The sequence below is a fragment of the Terrapene carolina genome, unplaced genomic scaffold (genome assembly GCF_002925995.2).
Source record: "Terrapene carolina triunguis isolate 2854851 unplaced genomic scaffold, T_m_triunguis-2.0 Scaffold789, whole genome shotgun sequence".
In the NCBI taxonomy this organism is placed as follows: domain Eukaryota; kingdom Metazoa; phylum Chordata; order Testudines; family Emydidae; genus Terrapene; species Terrapene triunguis.
The window spans coordinates 6,974,220-6,992,058 of record NW_020665140.1 but is presented as its reverse complement, the minus strand read 5'-3'; the positions used below and the strand labels follow the sequence as shown (position 1 = coordinate 6,992,058).

Below are 17,839 nucleotides of genomic sequence, written 5' to 3'. Positions count from 1 at the left end.
TCTCTGTACACAGAGAGCTGTTACCCTTCCCTTCATAGTTATGACACCCACGAAAGCTTATGCTCTAATAAATTTGTTAGTCTCTAAGGTGCCACAAGTACTCCTGTTCTTTTTGCGGATACAGACTAACACGGCTGCTACTCTAAAACTAGACACATACAGGTGAATTGAGGACAGTACAGTAGCCTTGAGCTTAATTTTCCTTTGTTTTGTGGTTTTCAAATAGGTCCTGCATGTAAACACAGTTTTGTTGTTGTATTTACAGTTGGGCTTTATAACATTCAAGTGGCAAGAGCCAGAACAGTTAACCTTTTTGTTTGTTTTTGTTTTTAAAAAAGCGCCAATTTATTCAATAGAAAACAGCTGAGATTAATCTGACTTTTTTTAAAATAACACTACCTTCTCGTGCGTATAGTTACCTGGCATCTTAATAGTTCTTTAGTGGCAAAGGTCTTAACTAGTAACCAAACAAAATTAGCAACACAGCCAATGGGATAGAATGCATGGGTTGAAGACTCAATCTCTAGTGCCTTCTTGCATTCCTTGAACTTTTCAGTATGCTCTCTTCACGTTAAAAATCATCTGAAGTTAAACACAGTATAGTTCTTACTTATAGTATTCTTAGTTCTTACATTGATGTATTTTCTTTTTAGAAGATATACACATACACATCCAAATGTCCTTTTGATTGAAAAATGTCAGAATATTTGCTCAAATATCAAATTCTTATAAAAAAAATGTACAAAGCTGCAACGACTCAAGCCAATATTCAGCTCTACCCTGTACGATCAATATAGAGAAACTGGCTGTCTGTTCTGTACAGGATATCGCAGAGGAAATTCTAAACAGAATGTGACAGTAGTAGGTGTTCAGATAAGCAGTGGGGTGGAAAGTAGTGATGCAGGAATGAACAGAAAGGTCCATAACACCTTAATGCTTCCATGAAGGCAATTCACTTCCATTCCAGTTAATATCTGCATCCAGATCTCCTTTCATGATCTCTACACAATCTGTATGCTGTTACTGCTGCCAACTTTAAAAGTGCTCATTTGCTTCATCAATGACACCCTCTGACTGGTGAAGTAATGTATGGCCAGTTTTGTCTTGACAGCAACTGCTCTAAACTACTGTATATATTGCACATCTTGCAAGGAATCCAGTTAAAAGATGTATGGATGTGGGGGGAGGGGGAGGAGAGGAACCTCTTAATGTATGGGAAGCATATGACTTTTTTAATTAATTGTAGCAAATGTCTTTTTTTAGGATGGAGGAGGACAAGGTGTATGTCACATTCTGTGTCATATCTCACAAAAGTATAGAAATATCCCAGTTGTGTGTCTGTTAATGATTTAATAGTAAGAGATCTTCTAGCTATGAAAAAAATAATTAGTATTGGAAATTAACCTTACGATGAATACCTCATAATTTGGCACCAATTATGTATTAGCCATTGCACCTTCTGAGTGTTTTTCATTTTATTAGTTTAATTCCAGATTAAGTATTGTAATACTTTTTTTCCGACTTCTCGCAATATATGTTTAATCTTTCTAAAATATATCTTGTATCTCCTGGCAATGTATGTATTGCTTTCTTTTTCCTGCTTTATGCCTATACCTCTTTAATGGAAAGAATTAAAATATAACAGTATTCTACAGCAGTGGTCTAGTACAGTTCACAATAGTGTAATCATAGTGTTTTGGATTATAATTGTAGAATATTGTGGTCCTTTCTATTAAATAAGAAATGTAACATTTAAATGTACACTAGAGGGGTTTGTATTAAGAATTCCACAACCCCTCAAAATCAGGCCTTTTTTTTTTTTTAGGACCCTAAATATGGATTGAGGTGCCCAACTTTAGGTTCTCAAGCTTGGAAAATTTTGGTTGCATTTTGTTACAGTTTAAAAAGTAACAGTTTAAAAAGTTCTTGGAATGCTGAGTGAATGTGAGAGAATGGGACCTCAGGCATCTCTTCCATTTGTTGAATAACATGACAGACTTTGGGTTATCATGCTGTTAAGTCTTTCTCTCTCCCGCACCAGCCTCCAAAGCAGCAGCACTATTCCTGTTGTCATGACCTTCTAGCTGTGGTAGGTCAACACAAAAGGGTCTCCTCATGCCAGCTGAACTGAAGTTGTATCTTCCTCTTCATTACTCCTTGTGTTGATTACTGAACCGTTACTGGTTGCCAGATGAACTTTTGATCAGCTACAGTACGTCATTTGTGCACCAGATAGCACTGTGCCATAGCTTACTGCCAGTGCCTTGATCCTTCTCATTCTGGCCTTCTCCCGACCCCCTTCAAAATGCCCAGCAGAGTTGTGCCAGGTGTGAGACACCAGCAACCTCTGTGGTTTTTAAGGCACATGGACTTGGTCACCAAGTTGAATCTGCGGTGTTCGCCACATAGTCGCTATCCTCTGTGAAGTAGGTCTGTGCAGAATTTATTTTAACATACTTTCTTAAATTAGGGACTCCCTCTCTCCCCCAACACATACACCTGCCCTGGATTGGTGAAGTCTGTTTTAGAGGAAGACTATTAAACATCTGTCTTCTGCTTCCCTGTTTGTCTATGATGTTTTTTTAACTCTGCATATGGGGAAATGCTTGAAGATATATTGGGCTTGATCGTGCAAACCACTGAACATTGTTTCTGATCCAGCAAAGAATTTAAGCATTTTTAAGTGTGTGAGTAGTACTATTGATTTCTATTACTCGTGTGCTTAAGTACATTGGATTACGCCAATCAATAGCATTATTTTGTTTGGCTTTTAACACGCAAAGCCAAATCCTTTCCAGTATTTGTTATTTCTCTCTGCTAGTGAAGAGAGAAACACTGTCCTAAAAGCACCCACAACCACCATCAAATTACCAATAGAGGACTGAATAAAGGAACTGCTATACAGGAGCATTTTATTAGTCCATGTAGTCCAGCATTCAGGTTCTGCCACTAGCCAACACCTTGTGATTTAGAGGAAAACAAAATGCCCATACTGTACCTGGACAGTGGTACAATAATTAATTTTTTCTTGCCCCTATCCCTATAGATTAACTTATGCCTCCATGAATCATGAGAACTATTAGTCCTTGTAATAGTATTCTAGTTACTGTAACTGCAGATACCACTTTCATAGATACACATTTTTAAATCTTATGATGTGAGTCTGTAGTATCTCTCTCCCCCCACCCCCCTTTGCTTCATGGAAAATGCATATTGTCACGTTGTCTGGAGTGGCTCACAACTGAGAGTGGTAACCTCAGGGCAGACTGTCAGAAAACAGGGCAGACACCCCAAACTGGTGGTATGTTTTATAATTAGATTTTACCCAGCCAGTACCAGATGTGAACTCCTGGATCACTATTCCAGTCTTACTGGGCAGTCACATCCAGTGCCCTTAGATGCTTCATTCTATCTTGTCACTCAGACAAACTGGACTTAGTGATGAATGGTCCCTTACACCAAAGATCACATCACATTTAGGTTGCTTCCAGTCCCAAGAGATCAGTCACTTACCCAGATCAGTTGATACTCTAGATCTTACACCAAAGACAACACTGGTAGCCAATTCTATGGTAAACTAACTAAAGGTTTATTAGCTAAGAAAAGGAAATGAGAGTTATTGAGAGGTTAAAGCAGGTAAAATATATGCACAGGTGAGTCACAGTCTGTAGTTCCTAATGGTAGCAGAGTCGAAGTAATCTGCCAGTTTCCCTAAAGTTTCTCAGGGCTACCCAGAATAACTCTGGGGAACTCCTTCTCAGCTTGAGCTGACAGCTTGGTCTGACAGCATCACACACACATACTTGCTGGATGCTTTTAAATATACTTCGCCAGTAGGCACCTGTAACTAAGGTGTGTGTGGAGGGTGGGGGTGGTAATATGGTTCTCCGAGGAGTCTGCATCATTCCCTAATTGAAATTTAGTATGAATGTGTCATGAAGAAATCCTAGCTGGAGCGTGTACAAATGGCAGTGTCAGCCAGAAAATATGCCTGGTGTTAAATCTAGTTTTACTTGGAGAGTAAATTTTTACAGTGTTCTCTCTAAAGGCTGTAAAATTGCTCATAGGGATGGAAAACAACATGTCATATTTAATGTTCTGAACCCACAGTTCTTCAATAGAGCTGCTTTATGATTGTTGATTTTTTCTTTTTCTTTTTTGTACTTCAGGATTTGTTTTTTTTTAACTCTCTTCTTTGGACAACAATTATTTTTTCCCTTTTCCCCAACTCTCTACAGAACTGGCAAGGAAAGTGCTTGCTTCTGGGTGGTAATGGTGGTTTAATGGTAGGAAACATGTTGAAACAAAACAGATTTACATTCTTCATTCTGAGTAATATTCTCTCCACCTACATAAAGCCCAGAAATTCAAGTTCTATATGGGTGGGGCGTGAAAAGGTTAGGGAGGGGAACTCATGGGGGTTCAGATACCACAATGATGGGCACAGGAGAACAACCTGAAAAATGAAACACACTCACACGCGTGCACCCCTCCCACCAACCCATGGCCAGGGTGCAGAGCAGCCTTGACATCCTCTAGACATTGCAATTCCAGTACTTCTGGGCTGAAATAGCATGTGTAGCCCCTCTGTGCTGGTTGTACAGGACACCAGGATCCCTGGGTTCTTATAAGTGCAGATCCACGCCCCGTCCTGGGCCCACAAATTCATCTTCTGTTCAGACCCTGTCTAGGCTGATTAGGGGAGACCAGTTCTGCAGGGTGTTGGAGGTTTTAAGACACTCCCACATGGTCGTTTAGCTAGCTGACCCCTTACATCCCACAGAGGATCAGCATGAAAGTGATGCAGAAATCCTGGTGCTGGCACACCGCACCAGGGGAGAATTTGGTTCTCAAAACCAAATTATAACTTCAAGTGGCTCTATCTTTTTTTTTTTTTTTTTTTTTTTTTTTTTTGGCACTGAAAATAAAGTTTGTGACTGAACCCTGTAAAGTAAACATTTTGATGTGTGTCTGATGCAGATGGTGGCAGTCCATTAATTGGCAACAGTTCTCTTTACCACTTGCACCTTTTATTGGTGGTAACGTGTCCTTCAGTTTTTTCTATCACAAGGCAACCTATCAGAGTACAAATATTAACCTAAAATGTTCTCAAGAACACAGGTTTGACTTTTCTCTTTACGGGGGTGGAGGTGGGGGCAGGGGGAGGGGAGATTCTCCTGCAGGGACATATAATTCCTCATTACTGTAGCTATTTTACATTTGAAAGTATCTATTAGCGCAAGAGTAAAAGCAGATATCCCCAGAATAGCTTGTACTCTTACGGTAATGGCTATAGAGTCAAATGTGAAATATCTTAGAAGACACAAGTAAGATCCCTTCACAGTAAAGTATAGTAGAGAAAACATAGTGCTGTGCTGTCACTCCCCAGTTCTGAAGTGTTTTTTTCCGGCGCTATGGGTGTTTCAGCTGCATGTTCTTTACTGTACCAGGAGAAGGTGTATCCTGTCTCCTGCTAGCATGTGAGCATTCTGCTGTACAATCAGCTGGAAGTCATGAATGTACAGAATCGCACTGAATCCTCCTGATGATTTCACAGTAGGGAGTTACGGTGTAGAAAGCTGAACCAGGCTCAAAAACCCAACGTCCGCAGGCCGGCACTGAGTTAATCAAGGGGTGTGAACTCACAGACACGGTGAAAAGAGAACTGACCATTGTTGGTTTCCTCCTGCCTCACGTAACAGTGTTCCACTTTTGCCACCAATTAACCCCTTAAAACAGTGAGATCCTATACAGGAAAAGCCAACTTGATTTTCAGTTACTATATTGTAAAGGCCAAGGGATTTTGATACTTGAACCAGGGTGAGGACCTAATTCCTTGTCTGTCCACTATTTCAACAGTCTTTTTAATCCCTTATGTAACTGGTCCTCTCAGGTGCCGCAGGCCGTACAACAGCAGTTCTCAAACTGTGGGTCGTGATCCCATTTTAATGGGGTCGCCAAGGCTGGCTTAGACTTGCTGGTGTCCAGGGCTGGAGCCCGAGCCCCACCACCGAGGGCCGAAGCCAAAGCCAGAGGGCTCAGGCTTCAGTCCCCCCTCTTGGGGTCGTGTAATAATTGTTGTTGTCAGAAGGGGGTCGCGGTGCAATGAAACTTGAGAACCCCTGCTGTACCGGAATATTTTCAGAAGTGCCTTTTTGTCAGGCGAGACTGTTGCATTTCAGTGTGACGACATGCATGTTTTTAGAGCTCGTGGGGCTTTGGCCAGTCGTGACACTGGGAACTAAGGGCTTTTCCTCACTTAAAATGCTGCAGCGGTGGTGCCACTGCTCTGATGCTCCTGTGAAGATGCTACCTGTGCCGACGGGAGAGGTTCTCCCATCCACATAGGTACTCCACCTCCCCGAGAGGCGATAGCTATGTTTTCAGGAGAAGTGGTCCTGTCAATATAGCACTGTCTACACAGGCAGTTAGGTCAGTGTAACTGCGTCGCTCGAGGGTGTGGATTTTCTACACCCCCGAGCCACGTAGTTATACCGACCTAGGTTGCTAGAGTAGACCAAGCCTAGTTAGACTGTTGGATTGCAGAGTTACAACTGCTGACATTAAAAAGAAGGGAAGAAGAGTTCCTTTGTGCAATGTGAGCTGTGATGTGTTTAAATCTCCACCACAGTAATGCAAGAGTTTTTTGCTGCTTTTTTTTCTCTTGAACAAATTAACGCACGCGCACACACACACACACACACACATATATTCAGATCTCAGTGATGTCTCATCTGTGTAACTCATTTGACCCAGAGGAGTGACTTCTGGTGTATATTGGTGTCAGAAAGATCACAATCAAACTCATGACGTTTGTTTTGCGGAGAAAAAGTAAAATCTCCAGTACATGAGGATAGACATATTGCTAGCTTTACAGGGATATGAGGAGGAAATATTCCCAGTTGTTTAGCATGCTAAGGAAAGGAGTGTGTCTGCTCTTGCCCCTTCCACATGTGAACAGTGTGACACATGGAAAACGTCTGGGGCAGGTTAGAGTGACTTACTAGTGACAGCACTGAGGACCCCTTGTTTGCTAGCATTGCTGCTTTTATTGACTGGAGGTCAGGAAGAAGCTCTCTTTCTGGTCAAGAGCAGCAGCTTTCTGACCTCATTTAGTTAATACTCTAGAGTTCTTCTCCCTAGCTGCCTCCCTTCCATAATTACATTGACAGCCAGGTGTTTTGGTTTGATCCCTATGCTCTCAGTGAAGGGTGAAAAGTTGGTTTTAACCACAAGTTGGTGATTGCAGCTGCTCAACAAATGGAGCTTATTAAATTATTTCCTGATTTCATTCTTTTTTTTTTTTTTTTTTGGCTAAGGCTGATGCTAGTCAGGTAGGAGGCAGAGTCCGTATGTATAAAAGATGCCTTTTGCTACTACGATAGAAAACAGTAAATGAGAAACATACACATAAATAAGGCAGGCTTGTTCTCTCTGGCCAGACGTCAGGTGGATACTTTGAAGCAGTGTTCTGTCCTGTCAGTTGACATGTTTCACAGTCTTTGCTATCTTGGTGCTGGAATGAGAGGGCTTCCTATTAATTTTTTTTCCCACTGAGCATCCCTGTGTGCTGTAGACCATAACCATATGTCACTGTGCATCCGCTGGCTGAGTTGGTATGTACTGTACCTTCTACATTCGTGTGCTTGAGAGGTATGAGGCATTGTCTTCCTCTCACCTCCCTGGCTGTATCCACATTTAGGGCAGGTCTGCACTTAAAACGCTGCACCAGTGCAGTGGCACCACTTTGGCGCTTCAGTGAAGACATTACTACACAGACGGGACAGCTTCTCCCATCAGTGTAGTTAATCCACCTCCGCGAGAAGCGGTAGCTATATCGAGGGGAAAAGCTCTCCCATCAACATTAGCGCTGTCTACACTGGTATAACTGCGTTGCTCAGAGGGGTGGATTTTTCAGACCCCTGAGAAACGTAGTTATACAGATGTAAGTTTATAATGTAGACCTGGCCTGAGTGTTGTAGATACTGCTAGTTGGTTTTGTTACTTGTTGTGCTCTGTATATATTCAACGGGATATTTAAAACAAACTAATTTCTGTGCACAAGCCATAACGTCTGCTCTGTGCTATATAATTGGCAAATGTTAGTGACTCTGCCCCAGATCTCCATTCACACCTGAGGTCAGTCCATGGTTTTAGGCACACTGCAACACAGGGAGCCCGAGGCTCTGTTCTTCTGCTGTAACCCTGTTCCCCACGTCGTTGTAGTGGCAGGAGGCAGAGGCATTCGCCACTCTCTGAGGTGTGAAGAGGCAACAGCATGGGGCCTTCCTTCCCTCAGAAGTAGCAGGAGTCCCCCACACCTCCAGAGAGGCAGGGGGACCCATGTTACTTACCTTAGCTGCTGGGGCCTGGCTCCTTGGGTGGGCCAGGCCCACTGCACTCTCCTCCTGCCACACACAGGGTCCTCTGCTGGAGTGGTTTTGAGAGGACCCCCCAGAGCAGTGGAACTTGGAGTTAACACACCATGAGGTGCATGGGGCTGCCCATCCCCCTCTCCCCACAGAGCTGCTGTTTCAGGCTGTCTGCAGACTGAGGCAGACGTCACTACATCAGTTACACTTGGGTAATATTGTCATGCTTTTCATCACAACTATAGGAGCTGGAAACTGTCTTTAAATGAAAGCTCAGAGTCTGATGTAATCACATGACTCAAGGAGCTGGGGCTTTAGGCATTGACCTGTATTGTCTGTCTGTCTGCATTAACCCAGCTCTGTCTCTGCTTCTCAGTCCGGCGTTGCTTCTAGCAATTTTCTAACACTACCTGGCAGGTCTGGGGGCATTTGATTTGGTAAAGGTAACGAAGCAGGTCATGAAGCTGGGGGGAGAGGGACACCCTGTTGGTCAAACAAGTCAAGTGCCTCCAATTACTGAGCTTGGTTTTCCTCTCTGTATGTAGTTTATCACAAAAAAAAGTTAATGCAAAGCTAACGCTCAGAAGTGAAGACATGAACGTTAGCCGGAAACACAGCAGTAACTAGAGTGAGGTTGAATGAGCGCATGACAGGATGTTTCCTTCCCCTCTCCTTATCTACACCAGTGATTCATGGCAATTCTCTGTCCAGGAGTGCTAAACTGCATTCCTTCATAGCTGTGATAGAGCAGCTCCCAGTCATCCAATAGATGCTGCTATTTATGGATAGAAGCCTCACCTTTCTTCGCCCCACCCTGATCCGCATTCCCTTCAGCAAGGAGCTGAAAGCCCCAGCTTTGTAAGAGCACTCTTAGTATTAACAACCTCTATTTTGGGGGCACATCTTTAGTTTAATCAATGTTTTATTTACTAGCTTCCACAAAATTTATAGTATCTGATCAATAAATGCCTTTGCTCATCTTTGATTTCAGACAAAGTGTTCATGTAAATTAATGGAAGACTCTCTCTCTCTCATTTTAGCAAACCTTCCCCAATGAAGTCCATTGCGTTGAAGAAATTTTGAAGGTGAGTGCACCACTGCAACTCTTCAGTTGTTTAAAGACAGATACTTATGTAGTGAGTCTCTTTTCACCTGAACTTATCTTTCACTTTCCTTAAAAGGCAGAATTAGGAGAAATTGTATTGTGCTTCTGTTGCAGCAGACCACAATGCAATTACCAGGATTGTTTCGTTGTGCATCCAACAGAATCTAAAAGTAATGCCTCTGATAAAATACAGAAGACTTACAAGCAACATAGAATAAATACTATGAAACCACCCCAGTCTGCATTTTAATTAGATGGTTGCTGTTTTTGAATGCAAAGCCTGCTTTTCCCAAAGATGTTGAACTCATCAGTGCTTCCAGTTCCTGCTGGCTGAGAGAATGAGACTAAGAGCATGTCTTCACTAGCAACCTTAAAGGGCTGCCGCGGCAGCGCTTTAACATGGCTGTGTAGTCACGACATCAGCGAAAAGCCACCCCCTGGGGCATAGCTACCAGCGCTGGTGCACTGTCTATACTGCCACTTTACAGTGCTGAAACTTGAGTGAGAAAGTTTTAGTGCTGTAAAGTGGCAGTGTAGACAAGGCCTTAGAGACTGGAGATCTCACCTCTGCAGATCAATGCAGAATACTGCCATTCAGCCAGTCCACATTCATGCTAGTTAAGGGTCTGATCTTGCAAAGCTAGTCCAGAAGCCTGGCATTCCTGCATTTGGCTCTACAAACTTCTAACAGGGTTATCACACAAGATGATGGTCTATTTCATAAGAAGTGGTAGAAAAGTGTGAAATACAGACAGTAGGTGGGTTAAGTGGTAGCCTCTTCCTACCTATTGTATGAAAATGTATTTGTTTCAGAAGCTAGTCAAGTTAATTTTGAAAAGGCAGTTCAAGGATTTTAAACCCTGGTCCAATGCTCTGTGTCTCATCAGAGATGTATATTTCTACCACTCATTTCCCTCAATGTTGCTTCAAAGAGTCAATATTCTGACCCTTTAGTCATAACCAGGAGATGTAATCAGGGCACTGTTTCATTTGAGACTCTATCCTACAAACACTTAATACCAGGTGCAATATTTGTTACCATTGCATAAGGGCTACCCTTTTCCCTCACACTTTAGGAAATACACTGTTTTCCTGAGTGATAACAGATTCTGATTATCCCTGCATCCGAAGAAGTGGGTATTCACCCCCGAAAGCTCATGCTCCTATACGTCTGTTAGTCTATAAGGTGCCACAGGACTCTTTGCTGCTTTTACAGATTCTGATTAGTATTAATACTGTAGTGCCCAAAGGAACCAATCATGATTAGGAACCCAAAGTGTTAGGCATTGCACAAATATATGGAGACGTGGTCCATGCCCAAAAGAGCTTGTAATCTAATTTTGAAACAAGTTGCAACAAGTAAAGGCAACAAACCTCTGAGGATAGGAGAAGAAGCAATGGGCTAAAATTGCAGCAAGGGCGGTTTAGGTTGGACATTAGGAAAAACTTCCTAACTGCCGGGGTGGCTAAGCACTGGAATAAATTGCCTGGGGAGGTTGTGGAATCTCCATCATTGGGGATTTTTAAGAGCAGGTTAGACAAATACATGTCCTGCCATGGGTGCAGGGGACTGGACTAGATGACCTCTTGAGGTTCCTTCCACTCCTGTGATTGTATGAAACAATAGGAGTGAAGAGAGAAGGAGGACAAAGGTAATGATGATATGATCCCACATTTACTTAGGCTAGCTGTGATAAGAGGCTCATAAAGATGATAATAAGATTTATAAGGTCTGTTGAAGGTTTATAAAATACTCTGCCACCAGCTCATGCATAGAAATCTCCCTAGACAACCTTAATGGATGTTTGTAGAGCCAAATATAACAATGTGGACTTTTAAAATGTAAATCTCTTTTGCACATTAAAATCCTTCCTTGAAATGTGATTTGGTTGGGAAGCAAGAGACATGTCACAGCTTTCCTCATGTTGCTCCTGGTAGAGAAGATTGTGTCAGACTGTGGTACAAAGGGGAACACTTACGCACGAATAATTTACCTGTTAATTTGTGTAAACTCTTTGTCAAACTACGGATGTTTGTGTTCGAAGTGATCTTTCTGCCATGCTAATTTCCTTCGGTCATTTCGGCCTCCAATGAAGTCAGTGCCTGGCGTTATATTTTTTTTCCGTGAGGAACAATTGTGATGACACCAATTCAGAATGATGAGTTTAAGGCTGAGGAAAGAGGAGAATATGGACTGGGGAAAAGGGAAATTCTTGTTTATTAAACGCAGAAGTGTCTGTTGGGACATGAGATAAGTAATACTTCTGGGGTGAGAAGGAGAGAATGACCAGCCCTATGGATTTATGTTTAGACCTTGGAATGAGTACTGTCTTGAGGGTTCTAAGATCAGGGACAGGAGCTAAGTAAGTTCCATTTTTCCTGAGTCTAACCAGGTTCTTCTAACTTCTCGATCCCCAATGTTCCCTGAGGCCTTTTCTAGATGAGGCTGTAACTCTGCTAGTTGAGCATGCATTAAAGGCAGAGCCTTGTCTAGACTAGACTTTTCAGACACATTAATTAGAACAGTAGCTAATGTTTTCTAACAACACACTTTTAAAATCCTAGGTTAGACAAGGCCTGAGTGCCACAAGAGGCATTATTCATTCTCTACCTTACCTGCTAGTCCCTACCAATTCCAGTTGCTTCTGTACCCTGCTGCTTCTCAGGCTAGGAACAAGCACCAGAAGATGGCACCTAGCAATGGTGGGAGGAGGGGAATATCTGGAATGCAGGTGAGAAGGGAAGAAGGATTTCTATAGAGCTAGAACTGCATCAGGATTGTTTCCCTCCTAGAGTCTGGGCCCAATCCTCCTGGATTCAGCTTGCCTCTCAGTTACACTCGTCCCCAACGGTGACAGGAAAATCCTTGAAACTGGCCAGTTTGTAAAGCATTTTGAATAGCTCCATCGCTCAGTTTTTAAATTGAGACCGCATCTATTCCTAAAAGCAGGGGTAGTCAATTAAAATTTTTTTTTTTCAAGGTCCAAATTTCTTGGTCAAGGTATAATCAAGGTCCAGACTCTAGAGAAACACTTTTCACACTGCAATAATGATGATATGATGATAAATAAGTAAACAGATTTGGCTGTCCATTCAAAAGTGTCTATTGACTCCCCCTGTCTAAAAGGGATGTGCTAGTTCAACCACAAGTTGTTGGGTCCAATACAGTAATTATTGGATGAAATTTTATGGCCCATGTTATGTAGGAGATCAGACGAAGTGATCATAGTGCTCCATTCTGGCATTAAAACTTATTAATCTCAGGATAACCGGCTTCTGAAGGATTAAGTCATACCACAAGTACCTGGAGCAGTGAATGCTCAGTTTTTAATGGTGCCAATGGAGGCAGTTTCAGCTCCAAATCTGAGTGGGTTGCTTAAAAAAAGATAATAAAGAGAAGATCAATTGCAACCAGAGTTCGCTGGTTGACCCCCTGGTATTATGGAAAGCCTTCTAAAATGGCATCAGTTATTTATCCATTGTGTCACCATCAGTGACTGTGATAATTTCCATAATAGGGAAGTCCTGCACTTTGAAAGCTAAAGAGCTTGCATTAAATTTTTATTTGCATCTGCCTTTACTACATCTAATAGCTGAAATGTATTAGGCCCCAATCCTGCAAACACTTAGACATGTACTTAACTTTACACAGTCTTCAGTGGGACTGCTCCCGTGTGTAAGTGTTTGTAAGTTAGGGGCCATAGCTTTGTATTGAGAATGACCAGAATGTAAATTTCACAGGAAATGTTTTCTAAATAATCTTCTAGCTATAAGCAGGCCCATCAAGGACTTTTCAGTATATTAATATGAATGGTGTAGAAATTCACCTGGGTATCAGTAGTTGAAAAATGTTTACTATCTATCCTTTTTCTTTTAATTCTTTTCTAGGAAATGACCCACTCATGGCCACCTCCCTTGACAGCTATCCATACGCCTAGCACAGCTGAGCCTTCAAAATTTCCTTTTCCAATAAAGGTAAAACACCAACAACTTCCCCTCCTCCCCCACATACTTTTTAATGTGTAAGGCCTGGTCTACGCTTAAAACTTAGGTTGACATAACTGTGATGCTCAGGGATGTGAAAAATCAATCTACCCCTGGTGTTGATGTAACTAGGTCAATGGAAGAATGCTTCTGTTGACCTAGCTACCTTCGTCTGGGGAGGTGGAGTTTCTACAGTGATGGAAAAACTCCTTCTGTTGGGTTAGTTTGCATCTACAGTCTGGGGTTACAATTCTCTAGTTATGTGGCTGTAGTACCCATTGTGCAGACATGATCTTAGAATAGAGCTTTCAACTAAGATACATGTTCACCTGAGCTCGTCTCTTTCAGTACAGCAATTGGCTGTTAGATTTTGGTTTTATTTAGAAAACGCAGATATGAAATGAAACCAGGATGGATTTTAAATATCAAGTCGCTCTACCTTATTTTAAACCCATCTTTTTGGATCAAAATTAGGTTAGCATTTGCTTCTGAGTAATTAGGTTTGTTTGGGCTACAAACTTCTTGTATGTGTCCAGCTGTAATCCTCTCCTACCTTTTTTATTTTACACTGAAGTCTCTTTGTTATAAAACACATCTTGAGCAATAGAAAAACTTGGATGTATAATCAGGAAAAGAAAAACCCTATGTTTGTCAGGATCTTGGTCTTCAAAAATAATTCATGCTTTCACAAAGATTTGCAAGGTCTCATCTGTGTTTATAGCATAAACAATAACTACTCTTTATTATCACTTTAAAAGTGTCCTCATAAATGTTTACCAAATCTTCTTTTCACTTTATTTCAAGATTCAAAAAATAATATACCAATAATATATGTACTGTTGACATTACTAGTACATCTCCTTCTTGTCCAGGATAAACTATCTCAGTACATCTTAGGGTTCTGCATCATTACAAAGACAGGTCAGCCACCAAGAAGACAGATTTTCATATAATAATAGGTAACTCAGTTTAAACTGTTGGGCCTGGTTTTTCAGAAGTGCCAAATATCCACAAGTCTATTTTAAGTTCTTCAGAGCTGTGAATGAGTGCTCAACACCTCTACAAAATTGGAGCCTACCCCTCCAGAAACAAAATGCAGATAACTGCAAACAGACAACTATTATAATTAATACTATATTAGGTTTAGTGCTCTGAAAGAACTGAAGAAGAGCTGTGTGTAAGCTTGAAAGCTTGTCTCTCTCACCAACAGAAGTTGTTCCTATAAAATACATTACCTCACCCACCTTGTCTCTCTCAACTTTTTATAAACATTTTAATTTTTAACTTTTATTCTTTCTTTCTTTCTAGGAATCCCAGCTTGTTGGATCTGTAATACAGAATCAGAGTAAGTAAAAGGAAAAAAAAAATCCAAACCAGACTTGATATTATAAAGGGAGCATCCATACAGGGTGCGGGTGGTGGGTGGGTTGGGTGAGTGGGGGGAGGGAGGAGAGAGAGAGAGTGTGTGTGTGTGTAAGACATAGGGGAGAGATTTTCAAAAGGATTTACTTGATTTAGAAGCACAAATTCCAGGACTTTGTTGAGTAGGGATGAACTTAAGCACATACTCAAATTTAAGCATATGCTTGAGGACTTTGTTGAATTGGGGCCTTGATCTTTGTTATATATTTATTTCATGGATATAAAACTATACAATATTAGAAAACTCTGTCTTGAATGGTCAATAGCCAGGGTGTTACGCTGGATGAGCATCATATGTCTGTGAAAATTCCTGACCCAAAGATCAAGTTGTTTAGAAACACAAATAAAAAGTCAGTGCAATAAAATATGGCACAAATGAGGTAGACAACACCAACTGTGTTTCTTTGGTTTTACAGAGCAGTATGATGCACCTTCAAAAACATTGCCTAATTCACAGCAAGGAACATCGTAAGTAACCAGATTCACTTCTTGGTGATGTGTTCAGTGAGCTGCAGTTATGGAATTATGGTGGGCGTGATAGGCGCCAACTTTCCCCAGTGCCGATGGGTGCTCGCGCCCCCCCGGTCCCGCCCCGACTCCACTCTTTCCCTGCCCCCATTCCAACCCCTCCCCCAAAGTCCCCACCCCAGTTCTGCCCCCTCCCTGCCCATATTGGACCCCTGCCCCAAATCCTCCCCTGTTTCACTGCACAAGCGCTGGGAGCCAGGGAAAAAAAGCGGGCATGCGGCGCGCTCAGGGGAGGAGGCGGAGCGGAGGTGAGCTAGGCAGGGGGGCAGGGAGCTGCCGGTGGGTGCTGAGCACCCACTAATTTTTCCCCATGGGTGCTCCAGCCCTGGAGCACCCACAGAGTCAGCGCCTATGGTGGGCATTACCTGTTTTAAACCCTGGTTTACTGGATTTTTGTGGAGATTGAAATTTTAGCAATCCTCTTTCAATAAACTTAGGGTCTGATCCAACACACATTGAAGTCAATGGAAAGACTACATGAGACTTCAGTGCACATTAGATCAGGCTCTTAATGAATTGGGTTTTTTCAGTATTACTGATCATATGCTTTGAGGTTTTTCTCTCTGCCTCTATCACTGCTTAATATCTAGCCACACCTCACACTGTTTGAACTACAAATAGTACATGAAGCTCTTGTCTTAAATGCAAATGTACTTCTGTTTCCTTTCATGTATATAGTTTAAAAGGTTAGTAAAGTACCCAGTACCATTCTTTCTTTTAGACAGAAGTACTTTCAGTTGTGATTTATTAGTCAAGCACTTAATCCTCACAATCTCAAATTCAGATTTTTATAGCACTTAGTGTGCTGTTGGATTTTGGGAAACTATAGATTAAAATTATTAAAAGACCAATAATGATATTGCTATGATTATAGAGATAATATTGGTCTTTTGGATTATTCTTTTCAGTTATCCAAAAGAAAAGTTTCCTGAATGACTTTATTGCTGGTTTCCTATTTGTTTTAAAGGTGAATCATTCTTTTAATCTTTCAAATAACCAGAAAGTCTCTATTTCTGCTTCTGAAAATTAGGATGTACGTTAGTGCTTAAACCAAGTATTAAAAATTCAGTGTTTGTAGCAAACAGTCTGTTAGCCAGCTGCATAGTATGAGGGTTTCTTTCTATTTCTTGGCTACTTATTTGCTTTGCCTCTGTTCTCTTTGTTAGTTGTGTTTTCTAAGATCAGTAAATTTATAATTTGTATCTGAATGAGAGAGATTTTCTAGTCCACAAAACATTTTTACTAGGTATAACTTGGTTTAACTGTTGCAGTAGTTTAATTGACACTGAAAACTATTATGACAGCACATAAACTATTGATGAATGGTTCTTGCTGAAAGGAAAGGTAGAAGTGACTCTTTGTGACCTCATTTCTGTGTGTGAAATAAGAATTTTCTCCACTAAATCCTTTCCTTTTTTATAAGAAAACTTTTGAGTATATCTTTATTCCATCAAAATATTGCTCTCCTAAATTTACATATCCATTTAGCTTTCGTTTTTTAGAACTGCTTAATTCTTTCAGAGCTTTTAGCCAAGTGGGTGTTTGGATTTCAGAAGCCTTACATTGTGCCACTGATAAAGAACTAGTTTATAGACTGGAAAATAAGATTTTTACAAAAGTTTAGGAATCCTTGCCTAGATATGATTATATAAAACACCAATCCTTTCATTCTACTCCCTATGGTCCCAATCATACAATCAGATGTGCAGTGTGGCCCCAAGGACATCAGTGGGGTTCCTCAAGGCAGAGGGTTCCACCTGTATGGTTTAGGAGTCAAGGCCTTTGTATGTAACATTGAAATCCTCCTAGTGGTATCAGGAATCACAATGATACTTTCTGTGCTAATTTGAATACAGGAATATTGGGACCAGGTTGATTTAGTGTAGGATTTTTCAAAAGGTCTCAGTGTTGGCCTAACTCTGCTTCCATTGAAGTAAACTCCAATGTTGGGCCATGGCTGAGCGTTTTGAAAATCTGAGTTTTAGTGTTTATATTTTGAAAAGGATTAGGGAGTTGGGGGGTGGTAGGGAAAGCCAGCTAGTAAGTGATTCATTTTGCTCTTCAATGTATGTAGAGAAGGTTAATAATTGTAATACAGTGACTTCGTAGCATTAGTAGCACGTGAAAAGAGTAACCAGTGAATTAGGTTAATTATAACTGTTTCAAAGTAGTATTGTGTGATAAAATTTAGTCCTGCAAGATTAACCAGACCAGATGGCTGTATGGATAGATTCTGAGCCTTATGTAAGAGTAAGTTTCAAGTAACGAGTGCTGAATTACCCAAGGGCAATTCGAATAGCAGGAAGATTGCTGAATCATTTTATGTTTAGCAATTGTTGCAGTATTTAAAGCCACATAATGTTACTGATAGGAATGTTGTTCTCTGAGGGCTTGTCTACACTGGCAATTTACAGTGCTGCAGCTTTCT

General features: G+C 41.2%; 1 protein-coding gene across 6 annotated transcripts in view; it reads left to right on the top strand.

Moving 5' to 3' along the window:
- Nucleotides 1–17,839, top strand: part of AFF1 (AF4/FMR2 family member 1) — a 162,511-nt gene that overhangs the window by 101,784 nt on the left and 42,888 nt on the right. For all 6 annotated transcript variants that reach the window (XM_026660484.2, XM_026660483.2, XM_026660482.2 and 3 more), the window contains 4 exons: nucleotides 9,413–9,457; nucleotides 13,366–13,452; nucleotides 14,770–14,806; nucleotides 15,300–15,351. In XM_026660484.2, the coding sequence (XP_026516269.1) occupies nucleotides 9,413–9,457; nucleotides 13,366–13,452; nucleotides 14,770–14,806; nucleotides 15,300–15,351 (221 nt within the window). The remainder of the gene's footprint in view (nucleotides 1–9,412; nucleotides 9,458–13,365; nucleotides 13,453–14,769; nucleotides 14,807–15,299; nucleotides 15,352–17,839) is intronic.